General features: G+C 42.3%; 2 protein-coding genes across 6 annotated transcripts in view; one reads left to right on the top strand and one right to left on the bottom strand.

The window, feature by feature from the left end:
* cenpp (centromere protein P) overlaps positions 1 to 25540 on the top strand; it is a 125940-nt gene that overhangs the window by 28380 nt on the left and 72020 nt on the right. The gene's annotated exons all lie outside the window — the stretch shown is intronic.
* Positions 6640 to 24276, bottom strand: ogna (osteoglycin, paralog a). The gene is made up of 6 exons (XM_015958291.3): positions 23896 to 24276; positions 14093 to 14150; positions 10683 to 10847; positions 10402 to 10604; positions 8253 to 8345; positions 6640 to 7223 (listed from the first exon to the last, which is right to left on the bottom strand). Exons 1-6 carry the CDS (start codon positions 24049 to 24051, stop codon positions 7053 to 7055), a joined length of 846 nt encoding a protein of 281 aa, XP_015813777.3. The 5' UTR covers positions 24052 to 24276; the 3' UTR covers positions 6640 to 7052.

Raw genomic sequence — 25540 nt, 5'->3', positions numbered from 1 at the left:
GATCACCGCAGCTTAAAGAGTAAGTCACCCTCAAATCTACTTCTGTTCACTGATAAACTGCATAAATAAGTGTCTAATAGTGCTGTAGACATTATCCAGCTAGCCGCCCTGCAAGATTTATAAGTGACAGCCTAAATAACAGGAAGGGGATTGGACTGGAGTCCCTGGCCCCTGCTGTGGCATGGTGGGTGTCTGGCTTGGGACTCAGCTTGGGCTGCCTTGGGGACTGATCCCATAATGGTGGTGGTGGTGGTGGTGGGGGAGGGGGGGGGGGCGTGGTCTCGGCACCCAGCTGTTCCCACCCTACTCAGTTGTCTTCATCGCCAGCATCCCTAACCGGCTCACCAGGCCTCCTGGGTCTGTCAAGTCCCATCTTCTGCCCTTTACAATAGCTGAACTGCTTAGTTCAAAAGTAGCTCATGAGGCAATAAAAATAGAGAATACAGGCAGCAGTTTTTCTGAAGGATTGAGAGGAAATTCAGGAAGATAAGAGATAGATAGGACAGGAAAGACGAATACAAAAAAAGTTTGAAAAGGAAAATGTAGGTAGATTTATCCCACTGCTCTTTTAACTGTATAAAGTAATCATTTATAAGCAAGTAATATTTATATATATTTGATACAATTCATATTAGCTTCAACTTTCAGTCACACACCCAGGGCAGTTTCAAGGCAAAAAGACTTGAAACCCCCTCTGTAAAGACCTTTCGCTGTAGATGTGTAGCCAAAGTGATCTAGCTAATAATTACCATGAATTTGAATAGTTTTAACCGTTTAAAGGTGTTGCTGTTGTCTGCCTGTGCAGGACACTTGGGTAATATGGGGTTTTCAGTCACTAAGAGTTTGTGAATGAATGAAATTAAGAAGTCAAACCTAAATAAACCTATAGAACTATTTCTCATTTAGTCAGCAGAATGGGTCTTCTTCTCTTGTCCCTTTCACAGACACTTGGATCTGGTTAAAACTTCCTATCTGCTCTCGTTAACTCTGGACGATTCATGCAAGTTAGAAACTAGGGGAAGGAAGAGAGCAGCAGGTGTGATTTATATTGGTGATGTCCATTTCAGGACTTCACCTAAAAGTTTGTTGCTGCAGAGGCAGCATGGAACATATTCTCCTGTTTACTCAGATTCACTCCTTTAGCCAACTTGGCTTGAATTGAAGATGACTAACCCACTTTTTCCAGACGGGCCTCAGACGCTTGATTTTGCTCAACAAGCATTTTTTTTTTCATTTCAGTGGAAAATGCAGTAAGTGCTGTAAGTTCCCTGCTGTAATGTCTTCCACACAAACAAGCTTTACTTTAGAGGAGTAAACAAATCATAAACCTGAATGTTTTTGCTGAGTTAACCAGAAGGTTAAGCACCTAACAGACCACATCTATTGGTTGTTGGATCACTGATCAAAGTTGTCTGTGGTAGACACACACACACACACACACACACACACACACACACACACACACACACACACACACACACACACACGTCTGTCTTTCTATCTTAGTGAGGACCACCCATTGACTTCCATTCATTTTTGTGACTATTTTGCCTAACCCACACCCTAACCAATGCTGATCTATCCCTAACCTTAACTAAAACCTAATTCACACCAAACCTCTAAAACTAACTGGTAAGCTTTTTTAAAAAGTCAGGACCACTGGTTAAAAACTCATGATGGTCCTCAGTAAGTAAGCAGTAAGTACAAGAACACACACACACACACACACACACACACACACACACACACACACACACACACACACACACACACACACACACACACCTATGTATGTTTCTGTATTATTGTTACTACACATTTTGTGACCTTAATAGCCAACATCCTTACAGCATATGGTAAATGGCTTCTATATGATATAGTGCCTTCTAGAGTCCTGTAACCCCCCCCCCCCCCCCCCCCCAAGGCACTTTACAACACAATCAGCCATTCACACATTCTCACACTGATGGTGCTGAGCTACGATGTAGCCACAGCTGCCCTGGGGCACACTAACAGAGGCGAGGCTGCCGAGCACAGGCGCCACCGGTCCCTCCGACCACCACCAGCAGGCAAGGCGAGTTAAGTGTCTTGCCCAAAGACACAGCGACAGCAACAGACTGAGCGAAGCTCAAACCTGCAACCTTCCATTTACGGAGTGAGCACTTAACTCCTGTGCCACCATCACCCCTGGTAAGTGGCATACTCTGGTGTCAAGTGCCAAAACTCGTGCATCCGGTTACTGCACGCATGAAAACAACATGCATGAGGAAGTTGTAGGTCTTGAGTGAAAATATACACAGCAAGAGGATATTTTTACATCATAAGAGAGCAAACCGTGTCTGCAAGCGCACAAGGATCTGCCCAACTGACTGTGATTTAAACTGTGTGTGCACATGTTGACCAGTGAGCACATAGCAGTGACAGACATATATGTAGAACCCTCAGTGCTTGCTTGGTTGCCGAGTCCTCACTTGCTCTCTGTTTTAAACAGATCTAGGAAAATTACCCTAATATCAAAACCAGAGTGTATACTCACTGGCCACTTTATTCGGTACCAGCTGTCCCAACTGCTCGTTGATGCAATTTACTAATCAGCCAATCACATGGTGGCATTTATGTATGTTGACATGACCAAGTCGATCTGCTGGGGAAGAATTATTATTGAAATTACTTTGAATGTGGCATGGTTTTTGGTGCCAGACGGGCTGGTCTGACTATTTCACAAATTGCTGATCTTCTGGGATTGTCACACACATCCATCTTTAGGGTTTACAGAGAATGGTCCAGTAAAAGGGAAAACATCTACAGAACTTCCAAAATTTTCCAGGGAAGGCGGTGGACATTGAGTCCGAATGGGCCGTGTTCAGGGCCTCCATTTTTGAGGCGGCTGACCAGAGCTGTGGTCGGTGCCTGTCGTGGTGGCAACCCCTGAACCTGCTGGTGAACTTCGATGGTTAGGGATATCGTTGCAGCAGTGGCAAATGTGTATTATTTATTTGATATTCTGAATAAATATATAATATTACCTTGCTTGATCTTTATTGTAAATATCAGAAAATTATAGGGCTTAATCAGAAGATTCTAAGATTCTTTGCTTTATTAAGCAATTATACACACTTCGTTTTGATTCATGAAAGAGTCAGGTTTATAGTAAAAAATTATTTTTATTACAAGAAAAACACAACAAGTGAACTAAGCATTTACCGTGAATGGATGGGTCTAAAGGTGATGCAGGCTATGTGTAAATGAGGTGTTGGTCAGAACTTCCGAACCTCAGAGAGCGGCGTCTCCGGATGAAAAAGGATTTGGTTTCCAATAAACTATGAGGTTGATTGTTATCAAAACACATTCAGAGGCAATCTCTCTGTGTTCTACTCTCACCCTTTGGATGACCCTTGTACGGATCCGGAGGTCAGAAGAGGTCGGATGACCTCAGGGCACCCAGGTCCAGTAGATTGACCGTAAGCACCGACATTCTCCAGTCTCAAGAAGTGTCACCACCATAACCACGTAAGCAGACGCTTAGTACAGAAGCAGACTCGGGTGAGCGAGATAAAGTCAGCACTCTCCAAGATAAGGAGACGGGAAGCTCCGTCTCAGCTCAACAGAACAGAAACCCAGAAGTGATTTTTAACTTTAGAAATATGAACCAACATGAAGTGTTATGATTTGAAAAGACTGGATTGGTTCGCCATTAATATGTAGCGTTAAGGAGATATCGCAAAATACATATAGCGGAAACCCTATATATATATGTATATATATATATATATATATATATATATATATATATATATATATATATATATATAAAGTGGCTGGCATAGTTTGCAGAAGCATCTGTGCAGAGTATGTACTGGAAGCTCCAAGGTCAAAGTGGGAAACACCCCATAAGGTGGTAGTGAACGAGCGAGCAAAGCTCCTGTGGGACTTCCAGATCCAGACTGAGCCTGATATGAGCTTCCGTGTTGTGGAAAGACATGTTATTGGCCGATAGTTGGATGGGATTGTATACTTGGAGGGGCCCGTCAGGATCAGGATTGCTCGTTCTAAAGTTAGCCATTCAGGGTGAGACCCATCCTTTAGCAGCTGGTTCATTTGTGCTGCCAGGTGCTCATGGAGTGCAGTGATCTTCTTAAGCCAGTAGGTGTGGTTCATGTCAGGTCCTGGTGCTATCCAGTTTTTCATACCTGAGAATCTTTCCTGGATGTCACAGTGATGGTTACTGGGTTCTGCTCAGGGAGGTTGCTGTGGTCTTCTCTTAGAGAGGCTAGCTACTTTGCATTGCTGTTGTGTGATGCCTCCATCTCTCAATTGCCCGTCCAGTACCGTTCAGTCTCCAGGCTTGATGCGTCTGCTCTGTTATCATTACACTGCTACTGGGAGTACACTTTAGCTGGTTGGGTCGAGAAGAGCCAGTTTATTTGTCTGGCTTCACTTTCTCTTGTGTATCTCTTTAAGCAGCTGGCCAAGGTTTGGAGCCTTTGTTTGGCAGTTTCCAGTGCTTCAGTTATGGGTATCTGGCTGTAGCTCTTGGGTCCTGGTTTTCTCGTTGTACCTTTCTGGAGCTCTGATAGTTGGTTCACTTCTCTCCATGCTGCCTTGATTTTGGCCTTTAACCTTCTCTTCCATGGTGGGTATTGTCTGTCATGATTGCTCTTGCACTTATAGCCGAGCATCTCAAGGATCACTGCTGCTGAAGTGTTTATCAGCTCATTGGTTTCAGTGATGGTGTTGTAGGAATCCTTCTCAATGCTGCATTCACATCTTCACGGATTTCTGATGGTACTTCACTTAGCCGTTGTAGTTGGCGTCAGGGTTGCCTGGTGTTGCTGCCTGGTTCAGCATTGTTTAACTTATTGGGGCTTATTGTGAAAAGCATAACTACATAACAATACCTGCATGTTTCACTAAATGTATATCATCAAACCAGACACAGCAAAGATAAGAGTAGTTTAGTGAGCTTAAAATCCTTTTTTCAGGATGACAGAAGGAGCATTATATGTGGATAAATCTGGTCAGGTGGTATGTAGCAGCTGGGGGAGAAAAGATTCTGCTGAATGTCATATATGATACGTGTGATTTATAGTCATTGTCTTTACAAATGAATACATCTCAAATTACATGACGGATAAGGTTGAAACACACGTGATCATGTATTATTTAAACTTAAGTGCAACATGTGTTTGATTCAGGACGTAGGGCAAAGCGGCTTAGAAATGAACTTTTATAGCCCCGTTAAGGGACCCATGTGCCGACTGAAAGGGGAGGAGCATTAATACAGGAGGCTCCAAATGCATTGACAGTGTTGGGCTACATTCTTGTGTGTCCCTCACTGATACAGTTTCTATGGCAACCTCAACAAACACAGCTACTCCTTTTAGTTGGAAGATTGCTAACACACCACCAAATGGTGTTTCTAACATTAAATATTGGAGAGCAAAAAATGACAAGTTCGACAGTTAGTTAAACTTTATTAAAGTCCTCCAACATAGCACTCTTACACCCACATCCTCCTGTACCATTTCTTATTCACATCATTATAACCTTCAACATGACCTTTGATGCTGGAGAGGAAGACTTGGGTCAAAACAAGATACAGGTGTTAAAGGAAGAATAACTTTCACGTTACTATAGATCATGGATACATGTACTCTAGTCCACTTTAACTGAACTACATAAATTAAAAGTCACTAAGTACTACAAGCCTTTTGCTTGTACAGTGATGCAGTACTGGTCAAAAGAAAACTGTAAACTGGACTGATATTGGGTATCACGTCTGACCCCAGAATGTCTAAAGATGTTTGAATCCTTCACTAATATTCTGATGTTGACAAGCCCATGAACATAGTCCCAGAGAGGTGTTGTTACCTTTAGTCATCAGGAATGCTGTAGTTTAGTGGTTTTAGCTTCTCTGTAGCACTGCCTAGTGTTTAAGAGGCAAACCACAGGGAGTGTCTGAGGCGCCGGTTAAAGGGCATCCTCCACGTCAAACACATGTTAGTGGTTTCTCCAAAACCGCACGTTTGTTAGGGAAGCCTGTCCACTTTCCTCACTTTAGTATTATTAAACACCTGCTAGTTAAATAACTAAAGTATCTTTTTGACCTTAGATGATGTTCTTCTACCATTTTAAACAGCATTAAAGATGCACTTTAACACTCCCCAATACTGTTGTGATGTTCCGCCTGACTCATGCTCTGACTAATGCCATATACCATCCAGATGTTTGTTTTATAGCCTGATAAAATGGATATGGTTGGTTTTAATAGTTCTTTTTAAACTATGCAAATCAACTCTGTCGATACAAGAAAATATCACTATTAGCACTGATGGAGCAGCGGCCATTAAAGGCTGAGAAGGTGTAAGCACTTTTAGGTCCCACCGTGGAGGGATTGGGTTTGAGACGTTAATAATTAAATAATCTCAGCTGTGTTTAAACGTTGAGGATATTTTTAAGGTTTACCTCTCTGCTGAACTTAAGAAACAAGAGCAACTGCTTGCTGTGTTTTGCATTTTTAAGAGAGCATTTCCATGTTTGGTCCCAACACTTGTTGGTGATACCAAAAGCATTACGGCTCCAAGCATTAGTAGAAACTGGTCAATGGCTCAGTGCTGCTCTCAAATGCCGAGAGGCTCCTCAACACAGCAGAACACTATCTGGCTGATTGGGTTTGGAGAAGATGTTTCGATTAAAAAAATAAAAGGTTCTTTACCACAAAGGATATAAAAGCACTTTCCTTTGACTGAAATTAAGGCATTTCAGTTAAAATGGTAAGGGAAACGAACTGGGGCAAATCAGGATTAATTCAAATGGTTCTGACGCTAGCTGCTGAATGTACACATACTTAGATCAGTTCAATTCTTCAGTCCAGTAAATCATCTCCTGTTTGACCAGAAACCAGCTGTCAGTTGTAGTGAAGGTAAAAACACTAAAACCTTTATTCCTGTGGTCAGTGGGACCAGCTCCCAGAAGTCCAGAATGTCACAGTAATGCTCATTACTTCCACCCAGGGAAACAGTTCTGCCAGCCATGGTACAGTCTGTTCCTCATCAACGATACCGTCCAACTGGCAGAATCTTCATACAGGTGAAGCTGTCGGGGAACTTGGACAGCTCCACTGGATTCCCGTCCATTCGCACTTCAGAGAGACTGAGTCTGAGATAGTAGGTGTCGTTGGACTTGCAGAAGGTGTCTTTGTTGACATCAGTGATGTTGTTGTTCTGTAGTTCATAAACATATGGTGAGAAACGTAAAAACTAGCTAAAAAAGAACAGAACTACAATGAAATCTGGTTATACAGAGAAAGCTGTACCAGAATCAGATTAGTTCGTTTAAAGGACTTGTATCATGCTATTTTACCCCTTCCAGAGCAACAATAGGTGTGTATACACACACACACACACATATATATATATATACACACACACAACACACATTCTATGACTCATTCCTTTAACCCAGACGCTTGGATTCAATGAAGTCCCGCCTCCCCCCTTGTGAATTCCATAATGGTGCACAGCTGCAGATCTAAAGACTGCAGATTCACGCCATCATGTCCCACTCAGCAACGGTGTAGCAACAACCCAATCCAGCTGAATGCAACAGCTTAGCAAAAATTTACTGAGCTGAAGGAAAGTAACAGCTAAGGCAGGAAAATGCATGTATGAAGCCAAAGTAGTTTCAGGCTGTTTTTTTCCATGAAAAAATTACAATAAATTAAGGCCAAGCGCTCCAAAATTTTAGCCTGGCCTGCCAGACTCATCCTCTGTTTAATTCTGCACAGAGAAAGGGTCTGGGAACTCTCCTATTCAAATAACTCTGCCCCCTGAGAATGCTAACCGAGCCAATCAGCGCTGAGCAGTGTACGTCACACACCACAACGACCAGTTTGTCATAAACATGGCAGCTGAAGCGGAGTTCGCTGCGGCTCTTTCCTCTGGTCTAAAGGACTTGAATGTCTTTAAAACCACAACAAGTAGAAGCGCTAAAACCATTTCTTCTAAAAAAATAAAAGATGTTGGCGCCGTAGTCAGATGCCTTTTATCTCTAAAAAAAACTACAGCATTGCATGGTACAGTCAGCGTTTCTGTCTTTTTTCTGATTGGTTATTTTTGAGCTGCCTAGTCCCGCCCCTCATGTGCCTCTCTGCCTGTGAGTTACCAGACTCTCTCTCTGTGCAGAATTAACCAGAGGACGAGTCTGGCAGGCCAGGCTACCAAAATGCAGGACCACGAATAAATTATCCAAACCTGTAAGTGTAGGATTCGAACACTCTCTGGAATGTGTGGAACAGCATCCAGCTGGTTGTCAGCCAGGTACAGGTTAGCCAGGTTGGTTAGCTTCTGTGGTGGAAAAAATGAGATAAAAATAAATCAGATAAACTCCTGTTCCTCATGAGCTCAGTTTACATTCACAGGTTGTCCCGCTTTAATCATTTGGCAGTTAAAATCAGTGGAAAAAACATGTTTTATTCAAATCTGTAGTTTCTAAATTTGGGTTTGGTTTGTTCTTAGTTTTTTCTATGTTCTGTGACAGGAAACTGGACATGACGGTACCCAGATCTTCAGCTGTGTTTTTGGTTCCATGGATCTACCACCCACGTGGGTGTTTGTTCCTAGAAAAACGGAATAGTCAGGTTTTCCACCAGTAGAGGCTTTATTACCAAGATGCATCATTAGTTGAGTAAGGGCTGGGTGATATAGCCTAAAATCAATATCACGATATATTGAGGATTTAACCTTGATAACGATAAATGGACGATAACTGCAGGTATGTGCAGAAACAACAGTTGTCCACTAGATGGGGCGGTCACATGTATTATGTTGAGTTACATTTTTGACTCAAGGTGGTACCGCTTCTTAAAGGGACATGAACGCTGCCAACCTACAAGCCTTTTCTTTTTTTAATTATCAAATTTATTGACGTTGGAAAAATGATCTTGATAAAAGTCAGAAATTTTGATAATGATGCATTTTCAGTTTTTTTGCCCAGCCCTATATTGGGTTATTTATGGTTTGATTGGATTCTTTTGTGTGTGCTGGTCTGAGACACGTCAGCTTTGCTCTGTGGAATAGTTAAGTGGTTGTAATGGTGTGAAAATTAATTTAAGATACTTAAATTAATAGCAAAAGTTTATTTATTAAACAGAAGATTCAGTAAGATTCTTTTCATTAGATAAACTGAAAATGCAACCCTTTTCTGTGTTTCGTTTCAATAATGAGGCAAGTTTAAAAATGAAGAAATTTATTACTAATAATTTTAAACTGAAAATTTGAAGCGACAATTATAAAAATGACAATTCATGGATGGCAATTTTAATGACAATTCTCAACAGCTTTGATATTAAACTTGTTTAAAAGCAAACCTGTGTTGGATGGAACTAAAAATGAGAATGGTGAGTTTTGGAATGCGTGAATGAAGTTCTCAGAAGGTTTCTTTCAGAGGGAATGGAAGCGATCTGGTGAAAATGATGTTTTACGGATAACTGAGTTATTTTGAGAGAAAACAGCATCAAACGTCATCTGTTGTGTTCTACCTCACCCAAACAGGGCTGACCCTCATGTGGATCCGGAGATCGGAGGATGGGTTCATCCAAGATGTCACTCGGGGCTGGCAGAAAGATGCGAGTGTCCGATGCTCTGGTCCAGAGTGGTAGCCGGGTACACGGCTGTACGAAGCATTTGGCAGATGCCCGTTACCGTCTTAACTTCAGAAATCAAATGACTCTTGGAGAGTCTTGCGTTAGCTCGTTAGTTTCGTTTGTTCTTTAGCCATTCTTGTCGGCGTGACAGAACAGCAGGCAGAGGTCAGGGCGGCCGTCCCTGGCTCCTCAGGATGATGTCTTGTTCAGAACTGGACGTGAAATCTGTGATGGTTAGTCTTTACCAAACTCTCTCAGAACCACTCCCACTCTCTCCGGAAGAAAGCTTGGTCATGCGTCAAAAAACATGTGATGCAGTTATTGTTTATCTGAACTCTGTGTTGGCTGAACAGGGTGAAGGTCTTCTTTGCTGAACACATCTTTAATCATTATAATAATTATCATTATAATACCCAAAGCATAATAATCCATTTCATGTAATTAAGATACCTTTATATCTGAACCAAGTGATCATGTATTAATGATTATTTAAACTGTAATAAAGTCATGAATTATTAATTATTATTTAATTATTATCATCGTGGCTTGAAGTGTCCTTCTTGGGACGGAACAGCGGATACTGGTGTTATGATCTTGGCTAGACATTGTGGCTCCTTGGGTTTAATCTGTGGATTCAAAGTACCGTTTGACCCAGTTTGACCCAGCTGGGCAAATGTGACCTTTGGCTCAAATCAGAGAACCTTCATGCCGTTACATGGAGAAACATGAGTGTTCCCTGATAGCTGGTGGTGACATACCGTGAAGATGGTGGCCTTTACACCCTTGGTTTTCAGGAGGTTGCTGTTTGCATTAAAGGATGTGAGTTTGGCTGGAAGTGTTGGAAGTTTGACCAGTTTGTTCTCAGCCAGAGACAGTTCCTCCAGAAGTGTTAGCTTAGAGAAAGCACCATCATCGATCTCTGAGATCATGTTCCCGGTTAGGTCGATCCTCTTCAGAGTCACTGTTGACAGATAACGTAGTTGTAGTTTAAATGCCACCTCCTGCTGTCAACCAGCAGTCCCAAACATCTCAGACCTACCGGTGTCTCCAAAGTCATTCCTGCTGATCTTTCTGATCTTGTTGAAGCGTGCATACAGGTAAGAAGTTTCTTTTGGCAGAGGGGGAACTTTGGTCATGTCTGGACTGACGTCCTCACAGTAAACCGAGCGAGACAGACACACACACTTCAGGCATGTGGGAAGGTCTGCAACACACACACACACACACACACACACACACACACACACACACACACACACACACACACACACACACACACACACACACACAACACACACACTCATTTGTTTGCTATAGAGAACAACAAAAGAAATGATGGGGGGCATTCAGTCTGTTACTTTCAGTCCCAGGAGCTTTCGAGGACGTGGTTAATTGAGGATGTTTCTGTATGTAAATGGCTGTGAATGGACACAAGCACCTGGGTATGCACAGATGGGATTTATTGACAGTCAATTGTGGAGGAACATGCTTAAGAGAGGCCACCACATGTTTCATAAAGGAGAATTTTGGTCGTTCGTACGAACATTCTATTTAACATACTTATTTAGCTTATAAGCTTGACTCTCCCATATTCCAGGTAGAATTGACAAAGCTCCTTAGATGAGAAGGGAAACATCTTCAAGAAGCCAAATAAGTCTAGTTGCCTTCATGTGAACCCTTTGAATTACCATGACCTGGATGACTGAGAACCTTCACCAACATAACACCCAAATTCCTCAAGTTTGACTTGACAAGGTAACATCTCAGCAGGACTGTGCACATGCATCAGAAGTACTTCTGGTGGTTACTCTTTTGGTGGGGTCATGCTCCTTAATCCAGTCCTATTTACGTGGGAGCAGCAGGATATTTCAGTGGAGCAGCAGAAACCAGGTGCTGGAGGAGATTTGGAAAAACTGCCCACCCGCACAGAGCACTGGCCTTCTCACTTGTTATTTCATAGCCACAAGGCACTGGAGCAATGTCACAAGGAGGAACAGTTTTTCATGCACCTGCATAGTCTCCAGAGAAAGCAACAGGTATTTTGTCTGCTTGTATGGCTGAGGTGAGTCAATGGCTCATGCAGTCATGTGGTGCCCAACTTAACCAAGGTGGTATTAATGTGCTTTTCGATCAGAAAAAATGCTGCTCAAAGCTTTTAAATTAATCTGCTAAACTAAATTCATTCAATCTGCAATAGAATGTAAACATCCTGGATTGGTTCTTCATCCCAAATCCATGAAGAAATTTTCAGCAACTATAAAAGTCATTTGAATATCTTTAAGTTTACCAGTCGGTATATTTATAATTTGGGTTTATTGAACAAGGACAGCACAAAAAGCAATGTTACATGTAAGGTCAATCAATGCGACCGTCAATGTAAGGTTTTACATTGCATCCCAAATGAGGTTGTCATGGTCTGCGTCTGCGTCTCCCCTCATGTCTCCTTGTGTTCTCTATTCGTCTCTAGGCTCTCCTGTTGTGTATCCTAGCGCCCTCTTGTGTCATTGTCTACGTCTTCCTCATGTGTTCCCAGATCTACAGCCCCCCAGATCATCTCTCCCAGGTCCTGTGTTCCTTCAGTTTTCCCCAGTCACCCCTCTGCAGTTTTTATAGTTTCAGCTTTTGATTTTATTAGTCTCTTTAGTGTGTTTTTCCCACCGGTGTTTGTAGTTTTCCTTCCCTTTAGAATATTAGTTATGTTGCAGTTTTTCTTGTCTTTAGGTTTTATTCTTAGGTCATGTTAGTTTCCTCCCTGATTAGTTAATTGCTTTCACCTGGTTCTCTCCCCACACACCTGCAGCCCATCTGCCTCCCATCATGCCCCAGTGTGTAAAACCCTGTCTGTGTCTCAATGTCTTGTCGGTCCATTGTTTTGTGTCAGCGTTGTTTTGTGCTCTATGTGAGCTTTTGTGCCTCGTCTCTTCGTTTGTGCTCTATGTGAGCTTTCGTTCTCCTGGGTTTCAGGACTTTGGTTTTTGGCTTCCTGCCCTTTTGGATTTTTGGTTCCTCATCCTAAATTAAAAGGATTTTACTTTTATAACCGCTCGTGCATAGTGTCATCTGGTGTTTTCTGCATCTTGGGTCCTAACCTCCTCCTAACCCGCAACGTGACAGAGGTCACCCTTTTGTACATGCATACTAGGATATTCTCACATCTATCATGATGTCCCACCACACCATATCTTCAGTCATAAAGCTCATTGGTTCCCTGTTTAATTAAACAATAAATATTATGGATGAAACTCAATTTGCTAACATCATTGCAATAGTCTCAAAAAGTACAGATTGCTAAGTTTTGAAAGCTTCCACAGGCTATGCTTTCACAAGCAAATATTTAAATGCACCTATAATCTAGAACATGAGCCTGTTAGTTCATTTACTCAGAGACAAAATGGCAATAGAGTCACCAAAGGTTCCATAAGTAACAAATACCAGGTCCTGCGTTGTAGCAGGACGTTTTTTGTTCAACTTTTACAGAAGTACTAAATTTTGGAAGTCAGTACCAAACGAACTAAAGACGTTCACTTCTAAGGCTTAGGTGTTGGCTAAAACAAAACCAAAATTGTACCCATTCGTAGTTAGCACTGGTTTTACATGTGAATGAGTGAATGTTGGACGTTGGGTAGTGTGGGTGTTTATTTGTTGTGAATTTTTATATTTTTTTAGGGCCGCACGATATTAGGAAAACCTGCGATATGCGATAACAGTGATTACTATTGAGATGATGATATTAGTTGCGATAAATAAAAACTTAACTCATGAACAAAAATAATCAACAACAAAGAAATAAATAAATGACAAAAAAATCATAAAAATGAGAAAAGCAAAAGATGTGAGGAAAGGGAAAAGAAAATGAACAAGAAAAGGCAATCAGTGGATCCCGGGAAAAGCAGAATCAGCACAAAGAGCGGGGGTGGGGTGGGGGGGCATCTAACCTATGAGAACCCACCCAATTGGCCAATTGGTTGAAGAGCTCTATTTTAATGGTTAAAAAACATCATGCTTCCGTTTGACTGAAAGAATGTATTATGTGTGGCAAACATTTGAGCTGACCATTCATTGCGATATTCATCTGTTCTTTGCTATATGCATATTGTGCATGCTGATATCACGAGAACGATATATTTGTGATATATTGTGCAGCCCTATTATTATTATTTATTTATTTTTTTTGTGAAAAGAAGAACCCATCCAGGGCCAGAAGTTGAACACTAGCACTAGCTATAAACTCTAATGCGTCGCATCAACTTTAACTACATCGTGCTATGTTGGACTGCAATGTCCCTGTTAAATTAACGATTTGAATTTTTGTTACAAGCTTTTGGTGCTGTAAGACCTCAAGTCAAGCTTATAACTTTGTTCCTTGATCTCAGGAATCCTTAACCACCTCAAACCAAAGCAGTTGCTGGGACTTTCTTGCCTGTCAGCTGTTGCTGGTGTTTAACTTACCAACTCTGTCGCTTGCGTCTGGGCCACCATCAGGCTCATCAGCAGGAGGGAGCGACCTCTGTAGGAAGAAAAGTAAAAGTCCAGTAATTCTTCCATGCGGCTTATTGGATCTAAACAAGGATTCTGAAGGAATCAGAAGGTCAGACTTAGAAATATGAATAAATATCTAATATATCTGAGTCTGTTACGAAAATGCCAAAATGAAACCAACTGTGTAGAAATTTGCTCAAATTTGTTTTCCAGTGTCCTGCACAGATTAAATAAATGAACGTTTATTACTTCAGATTAAAGACCGGGATTTGAACAATAGTTTGTCATCTCGCAGGGCATGAATGATCTCGGAGTATTCAGACTGTTCGGCTCTGAGGAAGAGATGGATTTTCCACATCAGCTCGTGGTTTCACAAACGTGTGATTAAGGGACTAATGAGTTCAGTCTACTGGGACGAGTTGTTGCACGCAGGCTGGTGTGGATTCAAGAGAAATTTAGCCATTTTTATTCAGTGCTGGTTTCTTTAACCTCGTGAAACTGAAGACTCATGTTGCTCTGGGTGTCTTCTTTACAAATATCAGTAGTCCAGCCTGATGTCACACTCAGCTCCTAGCTGTTCTGGAGGACACAGCTAACATGTCTGAAGACAGACAGTGCCAACCATAGCTAATTGATAAGGCTTGTTAGTCCCACTGCCAGGGTTAGCAGGTTCTGTCTTCATACAGCACAACCTATTCAGACTGAAACTTTAGGTTTTTTTTGTACCAGCCAATCTGGTTCTGCCTTAATAAAACACTAAAGTTTGATGGACAAGAAAGGATTTTAACTTTGTAACAAGGTAAGTCCCTGACAGATGTTAGCTTAAAACTAATGATGGAGCACCTATCAGGTCTGGGTCTGGGTCTTTGATTTTTTTAAAGACTTTCTGATACTGGTTGTCTGCTGGGAAGACATTTTGGGGTCTGAAATGTGTTCTGTTGCCTCCGATTTTAAATGACAGAAACGGTAACAGGACAGTTTCCTGCTCCTCCGCCCTATTGGTTGAAAGTGGAGGAACTGCTGTAGCCAACACTACCAACAAGCTAATGCTAACATGAGCCAACGAATACTGAAATAAACCATGAAGTTAAAAGATTCACACTGTTGGACAAAAATATTATTACTTACAATTCTAGTACCGGGAAAGGGTGGCTTGCCAACTCCGGGTCGGGGGAGAGGTCCTACCTCAAGTGGAGGAGTTTAAGTATCTCGGGGTCTTGTTCACGAGTGAGGGTAGGAGGGATCGGGAGATCGACAGGCGGATTGGTTCGGCGTCTGCAGTGATGCGGACGCTGAGCCGATCTGTCGTGGGGAAGAGGGAGCTGAGCCAGAAAGCCAGGCTCTCGATTTACCGGTCGATCTACATCCCAATCCTCACCTATGGTCATGAGCTTTGGGTAATGACCGAAAGAACGAGATCGCGGATACAAGCGGCCGAAATGAGTTTCCTCCATAGGGTGGCCGGGCTCAGCCTTAGAGATAGGGTGAGGAGCTCGGACATTCGGGAGGGACTCGGAGTAGAACCGCTGCTCCTCCGGATCGAAAGGAGCCAGTTGAGGTGGTTTGGGCATCTGGTCAGGATGCCTCCTGGACGCCTCCCCGGGGAGGTGTTTCGGGCATGTCCTGCCGGCAGAAGGCCCCCGGGTCGACCCAGGACACGTTGGAGAGGTTACATCTCCAATCTGGTCCGGGAACGCCTTGGGGTCCTGCCGGAGGAGCTGGTGGACAAGGCCGGGGAGAGGACGGCCTGGAGCTCCCTAGTTGGGATGCTGCCCCCGCGACCCGGACCCGGATAAGCGGAGGAAGACGACGACGACGACGACAATTCTAGTAGCAATAAAGCCAGGTCATCATCAGTCTGTGATTTTGTAGCGTCCTTTAGCTCCCTCACACTAGCGTAGGCTACACCAATGTTTACTTTGGTTATAGCTCTTGACTTCACCTCCAAAGACATTACTTGCTCACCTGATCGGCCTAATCGGGAGGTGTCTGGAGAACTGACTAGATCAGGAAGTGATTGCTGTTTTTATTTAATTTTGTTGACAAATTTGGACTAATCACAATTCGACAAGTTTAAAGGCGTTGCCAAAGACCTCATAGAATCACTCCCTCACTCAGATACTCAAAGAGGTTAACTCTTAAGCCTGATTCATGCTTCTCCGTCTGCGTCAGTGCGGAGACACGCAACGTCCTTGCGTGCCTGCCGGAGAGCTCCGCAAGGACGGACGGAGTCGAGCTCTCTTTTCTAAACATCCGTCAGTCGAGACGGACAACGCAAGCTTGTGATTGGTCAGGACGCCGCTGTTGTTACAGCGCCGCCATTGCGCCCTCAAAAACATAAAGAGAGCCGAGGATAACTAGCAGCAGACACAGAGAAGCTTGAAGAAAACCTCGCGAAAAAACTCTAAAAATATGAATGTTTAATTCCCGTGACTGGAGGAGTGAAAAGATGCGCAGCAAGCGTTTTATTTGTGGACGGAAATGACAGGAAACGTGGGTTTGGAGGTGGCGAGCGCATGAAGAGGTGGAGGAGAATGAAAGACAAATTTGTCTGTGTTAAAAAGTCTCTTATGTACAAAAAACATAATATAAACACACTATCTTGGACCGGATACATGACAGGATACCACAGAACAGCGCTACGCCCTCTGTTGTCCTGCCGGGCAATTCCTTTGCAACACTCTCCAGGAGACGGAGAAGTATGAGAGCAAAAGGCTTCCGTCAGTCCGTGCATGTCTGTCCCGTGCGGAGCTGACGGAGAAGCATGAACCAGGCTTTAGTGTGAAGTGAAAGTGTTAATAGTTATATGGAGCAAAAATGTTAAACATTCATAATAATATTGTGATATAATTGTGTTCATACTGATAGATTAAATTACTAGAATCAACAATTACTGATCTGATGTAGTTTAAGATCTGAAATGAATCATTACAGGAAAAACATTAATTTTAACCCACAATGTAAAGTATAGGACACATTAATCAAACTCTTTGGATTTAAACAAATTGTTCATTCATCAGAATATGAGGTTTAAAAAAAGGTAATTTACGACAAGAAAGATAAGCTTTATTCTGAGAGTAAAAGTCTTGTCTTCTGCACGAGACCTTGGCTTTCCAGCTAAGATACAGAAGCTAGAAGAAGGATTTATTATGGCTCCCTTATTTGGTAACAAGGTCAATGAGCAGTGCTTTTCTGGTTTGGAGACCAGACAGACGTGATGTGGCTCACCAGATCATCTCATCGAATCAGCACTACGGTGTCAGATTGACCCGTATGAAGAAGTAGTTTGGGCCCACAAGTTAAAAGTTCACTTTTGGTAATTTTGATTAAATATTTGGTGTAGGAGACAAATTGAATGTTTTTTTGTTTAATATTATGGCGCAGGTGTTTTAATTTTTCATCGTGCTGCAGGTGATGGTGGGGGGCGTGGTTGCCGAGTTCTTACCTATCAGTTGAGCGTCCAACTGCCTTGGTGAGCGGTACTCTTGAAAACTTTTCTGTTGACCGTTGTCGTGTTACTTTAAACCATTTAATATATAACAGAAGCCAATTCATTCCATCTCAACATATTTATTTTAACCACAAATAAATCAACTCAAAAAATAAGAAGAATCAGAATGGTTTGTTGGAAGACGCTTCACAGCCAAGGCCACTCACCCACAGCAGCGTTTTTAATGGAAAGAAGCTGCTACACTTAGTCAACAGAAAAGTTGCTCCATGCATCAAACAAGAAGAAGATTGTGAGGAAGGACTGTGTGGAGGGACGACTTTGTGGATCGGAGGATTATCGCCTTTGGAAGGAGTTTGGAAGCGGCCGCACTCAGGCACTGGAAATGGATCAGCTGATCTGCCGTCATGAATGGAAAGCAGCGCAACGCCCCCGTCTGAAGCGGTAGGACACTGATTTACTCTGTGTAATAGTTGATCATTATGAACACAGTTTGAAAGTCACCGCTTGTCCATTGAGGACATTACTGGGGTGTGATGTGCGGATGCGGAAGAGCAAATGCTGGAGGAAGCTGCTGTGAATCTTGCCTCGTGATGCAGCAGGCTGTGCGTATTGGTTTGTGCTGAAGAACAGCTGTTTCCGCCAAACAAAGCCGTCTGAAGACGTTTTGCAACTTCTGTGACAGCAGCTGAAAAGAAAAATGACGAGGACAAGAAAATAAAAAACGCCACAGAGCTAATGAATTGCTTGTTTTGTAAAGGAGACCATCTTCTAGAAGTGTTGAAAGTTTGAAAGTACAGCACACAAAGATAAAATCACTTTTCTAAAAACAAATGGTGTCTGTTTTGGATGTCTTTGTAAAGGTCACATTAGTAAGGACTGCAGAAGGCGCTTAAACTGCAAAACACGTGGTTTAAAACATCCTCAAATGCTACACATACATCAAAAAAGGACAACAAACAACAAGAAGGAACTATGGAACAAGCTGGTGAACGTGCTGTAGTCTCTATTCAGACAAGTGCTCTTACTGGGGCCGGTAGAGATAAAATCAAACTGTCAATAGTACCTGTGGGGGTTAAATCTAAAAAAGGAAATGTGACACTGAATACCTATGCATTTCTTGACCAAGCTGATGAATGAGCTAAATCATCAAGGAAGAAAGTTCAACATTCTGTTAAGAACCATGGGACAAAAGAACATTGTTGAAACACATATTTTTTCAAATGTGGAAGTTGTTGGACTGGAAGACGATGAATTTTGTGATCTTCCTATTCTTTATACCCAGAGGGCTATGCCCGTGAATAAAGAAACTATTCCAAATGAAAGTGACATAAAACAGTGGTCATATTTGAAGTCAGTACATCTACATGAAATCGACTCAGAAATTAATTTGCTGATTGGCTCGAATGTGCCTAAAGTTCTAGAACTGCTAGATGTGGTCAAAAGTGTTGGAGATGGACCATATGCTGTTAAAACTGCATTTGGCTGGACAGTTAATGGACCTTTGGGTGAAACACAAACCGAAGAGGAACCACAGATAAGCGTCAATAGGATATCTGTGGAGAAGCTTGATGAACTCTGGAATCTGCAATTCAAAACAGATTTTCCAGAATGTGCCAGAGACGAAAAAGAACCTTCCAAAGAAGGTCAGCAATTTCTGGACAAGGTTTCTAACAATGCCAAGTTGCAAGATGGACATTATCAAATCGGACTCCCATTTAAAGATTCAAAATTCTGCATGCCACATAATAGAGCTGTTGCAGAACAACGTCTTCAAAATCTGAAAAGAAAGTTTATAACGAACTCAACTTTTCTTCAAGACTACAATAACTTCATGTCTGACACAATCTCCAAAGGTTGTGCAGAAAAGGTACCAGAAGACAATCTGGAACGCAACGATTGCAGAAAATGGTACCTACCTCACCATGGTGTACTCCATACGCAAAAGAAAGAACTCAGGGTGGTGTTCTGTGGGGCCAAGTACAATGGAGTGGCGCTGAATAGCCAGCTCTTACAGGGGCCTGACTTAACCAGCACATTGATCAGAGTTCTGACAAGATTTCGTAAAGAACCTGTCGTTAATGCTGCAGACATTAAATCAATGTTCTGTCAGGTAAAGGTACCAGAAGAGGACAGAGACTTGTTAAGATTCTTGTGGCGGCCCGGAGGAGATTATACTCAAAACATGGTCGAATACAGAATGACAGTACATGTTTTTGGAGCAACATCATCTCCCAGTTGTGCAAATTTTGCACTAAGAAAATGTGCTGAAGATCATGGACCACAATTCAGCCCTCAAGCAGTGAGTATAATCTTAAACTACTTTTATGTTGACGACTGCCTGGTCTCCGCAGCTTCTGAAGAGGAAGCAAAAGCTCTCTATTATGAACTCAGTGCAATATGCTTGAAAGGAGGCTTTCTGCTGAATAAGTGGATAAGCAACAGTCGGGATGTATTGGTTGCAATACCTGAAGCTTACAGAGCAAAAGAAATAAAGGATTTTGACTTAACCAACGACAAGCTTCCAGTAGAAAGAGTTTTGGGTGTTCAATGGTGTGTTGAACCTGATGCTTTCAAGTTCAAAATCGTTTTGAAAGCTTTACCATTAACACGACATGGAATTCTTTCTGCAGTAAGCTCTGTTCATGACCCCCTTGGACTGTTGGCACTTGTGATATTGATTGCCAAAAAGATCTTACAAAATTTGTGTCGAAGAAAGATTGGATGGGACGATCTGAGACAGTCATGCAGGAGTGGACTCTTTGGCTACAAGAGCTCCCGAGGTTGGATGATTTTCAAGTTAATCGCTGTTTTAAACCAAACAGTTTTGGAACACTGAAGTCTGCTCAGCTACATCATTTTGCGGATGCATCTGAGGATGGCTACGGAACAGTAACATATTTACTTGTTAAAGATGATCGGAACCAAACCCACAGTGTATTCATCATGGGAAAATCTTGTGTGGCTTCGTTGAAACAGATTGCAATCTCACAAATGGAACTGATCGCTGCTACTGTAGCATGCAGAATGGATGTGATGTGGAAAAAGGAACTCCAGATTGAACTGATGGATTCAGTATTTTGGACTGATAGCACCTCGGTGCTAAAATACATAAACAATAAAACAACCCGATTCTGCACCTTTGTTGCCAACAGAGTTTCTGAGATCACCAAGGTTTCAAATGCTCAACAATGGAGATACATCAGAACAGAAAGCAACCCAGGAGATTTGGCTTCTCGAGGTACCACAGTTACATCATTCCGAAAGAATAAAAATACATGGTTGTCTGGACCTTCATTTCTCCTGTTACCACAAGAGGAGTGGCCTCATAACCCCGATGAAGTTGAAGAGATCTCATCACATGATGCAGAAATAAAGACAACTGTGAACGCTGCTCAAGCATCAAGAGAAATGGAACCAGTTTCTCATTTCATTCAATGTTTCTCATCCTGGACTAATTTCAAACAAGCAGTAGCATGGATCCTTAGAGTTAAAGAAGTGCTTTTATACAACAGTAGAAGAAGAATGCAAGCCAATAATATTCCTGAACAAAAACATGATGGACAAGCAAAAAAGGAAAAGCTTATGCTCATAAACAATTTGACAGTTCAAGAACTGGACAATGCTGAAATTGCCATAATCTCCTTTTGCCAAAGGAAAGATTTTGGAGATGAAATTTCCTGTTTAACAAAAGAAAACAATGTTAACAGAACCAGTCATATCCGCAAACTCAATCCAATTTTGAAAGAAGGTGTATTGTGAGTTGGTGGGCGATTACACAGAGCATCCATGCCAGATGAGATGAAACATCCTTTGATTCTGGCCCAAAGCTCTCACGTTGCAAATCTAATCCTACAACATGTTCATAAAGAGGTGGGTCATGGAGGTCGCAATCATATGCTCTCCAAAGTGCGGCAAAAGTGCTGGATCCCAGGTGTTACAATACCAATCAGAAGAATTGTAGCTAAATGTGTTGCGTGTCGACGCATAAATGCTTCACCAGGACACCAGCAGATGGCAGATTTGCCCTTATATAGGGTAACACCTGATAAACCACCTTTCACTTATGATGGAATTGATTATTTTGGACCTTTTCCAGTAAAGCGGGGATGAACCATTTTAAAGTGCTATGGTGTGATATTCACATGTTTGGCATCAAGAGCTATTCACATAGAAATGGCATCATGACTGGATACAAATTCATTTATCAATGCCCTTCGCCGTTTTATTGCCAGACAAGGTCAAGTGAAAGGACTAAGATCTGACAACGGCACCAGTTTTGTTGGAGCCTATCGTGAGCTAAAGGAAATGATAAAAGGATGGAATCGAAGTCGTATACACAATACGCTTCTCCAAAAGAACATAAAATGGACTTTTCATCCACCAACTGGTTCTCATCAATGTCGGCGTATGGGAGAGACTTATACGATCTGTAAGAAGAGTCCTCAACTCCGTCTTAAACTTACAAAATCTTGACGAAGAGAGTCTCAGGACAGTTCTCTGTGAAGCTGAAGCTGTTTTGAACAATCAACCCATTACGAAAGCTTCTACGGATCTGAATGACCTTGCAGCATTGACCACTAACCATCTGCTACTCTTGAAAATGATACCATCACTTCCACCAGGATGTTTTCACAAGGAAGACCTGTATTTACGTTGAAGATGGAAACAAGTCCAATATATGGCAGATCTATTCTGGAAGCGATGGATCAAAGAGTATCTTCCACAACTACAACAAAGACAGAAGTGGTTCAACCCACAACGGAACTTAATGCCTGGAGACATCATGATCATCATTGATGAGTCAGCGCCACGGAATTCCTGGCAAACTGGAAAAATTCAAGAGACTATCGAAGACAAAAAAGGATTTGTTCATCATCTTCGGATCAAGACAAAGATTGGATTCCTGAATAGACCCATTAACAAAGTCTGTCCTTTGCAGGAGACGGAGAACATTTAGGAACTTGGACTGAAGTTTCACCGTAATGTTTTGTTTTATTTTCTTCATGGAATATTGGCTTCGTAGATTTACCAGGAAATTATAGGTAACCATATTGATGAATGTAATACTAAAATGTAAATAGTTTTGTTTGAAATTTAGAACTGACATAACCTGAGATACTTGAGTTTTGTAATTATTATTTGAAGTATAATAATTAGGGGTCGGTATTGTAGGAGCCAAATTGAATGTTGGTGTTTTAATTTTTCATCATGCTGCAGGTGATGGCAGGGGGGCGTGGTCGCTGAGTTCTTATCTGTCAGCTGAGCGTCCAACTGCGTTGGTGAGTGGTTGTCTTGAAAACTTTTCTGTTGACCGTCGTCGTCGTCGTGTTACTTTAAACCATTTAATATATAACAGAAACCAATTCATTCCATCTCAACCTATGTATTTTAACCACAAATAAATCAACTCAGAAAATAAGAAGAATCAGAATGGTTTGTTGGAAGACGCGTCACAGCCAAGCCCACTCACCCACAGCGGCGTTTTTAATGGAAAGAAGCTGCTACACTTGGCCTTTTGGTACGCTACAGCACTCACACACTAGCATCGGCTCCTCTCGACCTGGACTTCGTGTGTGTGTGTGTGTGTGTGTGTGTGTGTGTGTGTGTGTGTGTGTGTGTGTGTGTGTGTGTGTGTGTGTGTGTGTGTGTGTGCATTTGTGAGTGTTTTAAGTGTAGGTGTGTGTAAGACTGTGTATGTGTGTTTGTGTGTGTGCGTTTGTGAGTGTTTTAAGTGTAGGTGTGTGTAAGACTGTGTGTATGTGTAAGAGTGTGTGTGTGTGTGTGTGTGAGCGTGACAGAGACCAGATGTGTTCTTGGAGTGCTGAGAAGGATTCACACGGATGGTTTGGGATTGGGTTAGGGTTAGGAGGAATCAGTTCAGATGAACGAGTCGTTCATCTGAACTCTGATTATTCATTGAAATCAACAGCTATGCATTTATGCTCCCCATACACTGTTATTCCTGTTTGGAGGCTAATCAAAGGTACCTTTTCTTGGTTTGTGAGGAGCTTTGAAATGGAGCTCGGAGCGCTGAAGCTCCTTAGATGAGAGGCAAAATGTCCAGTTTTGTCTGCACCTTCTAGGAAATATGAGCACCTTCTCAACCCTCCAGAGAGGAATTAACAGGAAAATAATATTCTCATTTTGATTTAAATTCATGCACTTTGTTGCAGATTTGCTTCACTGAATCAGACTTGGTGTGACCACCACATGACAACAAAACACTCACCATAACTGCCAGCTTAATCAGATAAATAAATCCCAGTTTCCAACAGTTTTTGAGAATATTTCTAATGGAGAGAAGTGACGCGAACAGTCTCACCTTTTCTCTTCGTAGTTCTAAAACCCTGCTGAGGTATCCGTCCATCTGCCTGCCAGATGTGGATCTTTGTCTCAGCTGGGGATCGGGATCAGACCCACTGGCCGAGGCGGCTGCCAGCCACAGAAGCAGCATGCAGGTAAACAGGAGGCACCTCATGCTGTCCAGAACTGTGTGATGCTGACCTCGCTGAGCCTTAAAACCTGGTTCAGGTCAGCAGCCGTGCTTCTACTCCTACCTCCTGCCTGGGCAAGTCTAGTGACTATGGGTTTAAACTCCTAAAGCAGCTTTTATAGAGCGCAGCACTTAACCCTTTCCTGCCCAGCCCCAGCTACAGCAGCAGCAGCAAGCACACTAAAGCCAGAGTCCACCACGCAGCCTGGATCTGGATGTTAAATAGGACAAGCTGCAGAGAGACTAGACGACTAGTGTGTGTGTGGGGGTTTTGTCTGGAGGAATGTCTGTGGTCTCAGTTCCTAATGAGGCCTGGACCTGTGCTTTCCTCTCAGCTGGCTGTGGACCAGAACCCAGATAATTACTGATCAGAGCCTCTGAGTTGTCTGTTTAGTCACCATTGAATCAGGACCAGCTGTGCCGTCTGATAACGGGCACAGCTCAGTTTGCTGAGAAGGTGATGTTGGTTAAACTCTGTAAAGCAGAACCACATACCACTAAAATGTGTGAGTTTGACAGGTCTCTTACATGGGGCCTACTGTTTTCCCACAAACGAATCGTTCCACCCCTAAAGTCTGCCGACACACAGCTGCAGCAGTTAGAAATCACACCTGTTCTAGAAAGGAGTCTCCTACACACCCACTTTTTTACCGTAAATGGACGATGCAAACTACAATACGAATATTCTACATATACAATTACTGTCTGATTGGTGGCCTTTCATGAGCCTAGGGAAAGCAGTTTCAATGGCTAAGTTTGAGGTGGTTGTGGGTGGTGTAGTTGCATTTATTGTATGAATTGTGCTATATAAGTAAAGTTTTGATTTGATTTGATTTGATTTGTCGTGATTTGGCGCTATATAAATAAACTAGAATTGAATTGAATTTAGGTGGAACCAATGCTATAATAAAATTTTAATGATTTTTAAAAGAATGCATGCCCTTTAATTCTCTAATATTTTGGGGGTACATATTCCAGGCCACAGATGCTCTATAGATGGCAGAAGAAAGAAATTGCAAGACATTTATGTTGGCCTGTTTTGCCATTAAGTTAGTATCACATGCATTCATAGTATAGTGGATGTGTATTTGGTCAGAGTAAATAAACTTAAAAAAATTAGGGATACACACAATACATCGGCATCAATATTGGTATCGGCCGATGTTAGTCATTTTTTAACATAGCAGTATCAGTCCGATAAAAAAAACTGGGCCGATATTTAGGATAGGGTAGGGTGAGAAGTTCGATCATCCACGAGGGGCTCGTAGAAGATTAGCTGCTCCTCCGCAACGAGAGGAGCTTCTCCTCCACATCAAGATGAGCTAGTTGAGGTGGTTTGGGCACCTGATTAGGATGCCTCCTGGACGCCTGAGGTTTTCCGGGCACGTCCAACCGGGAGGAGACCTAAAGGGGGACCCAGGACATGTTTGACCTCACCTGGCCAGGGAACGCTTTGGGATTCCCCCAGAAGAGC

This window comes from Nothobranchius furzeri, chromosome 3 (assembly GCF_043380555.1).
Source record: "Nothobranchius furzeri strain GRZ-AD chromosome 3, NfurGRZ-RIMD1, whole genome shotgun sequence".
Classification (NCBI taxonomy): Eukaryota; Metazoa; Chordata; class Actinopteri; order Cyprinodontiformes; family Nothobranchiidae; genus Nothobranchius; species Nothobranchius furzeri.
This window is presented reverse-complemented; position numbering and strand designations above follow the sequence as displayed.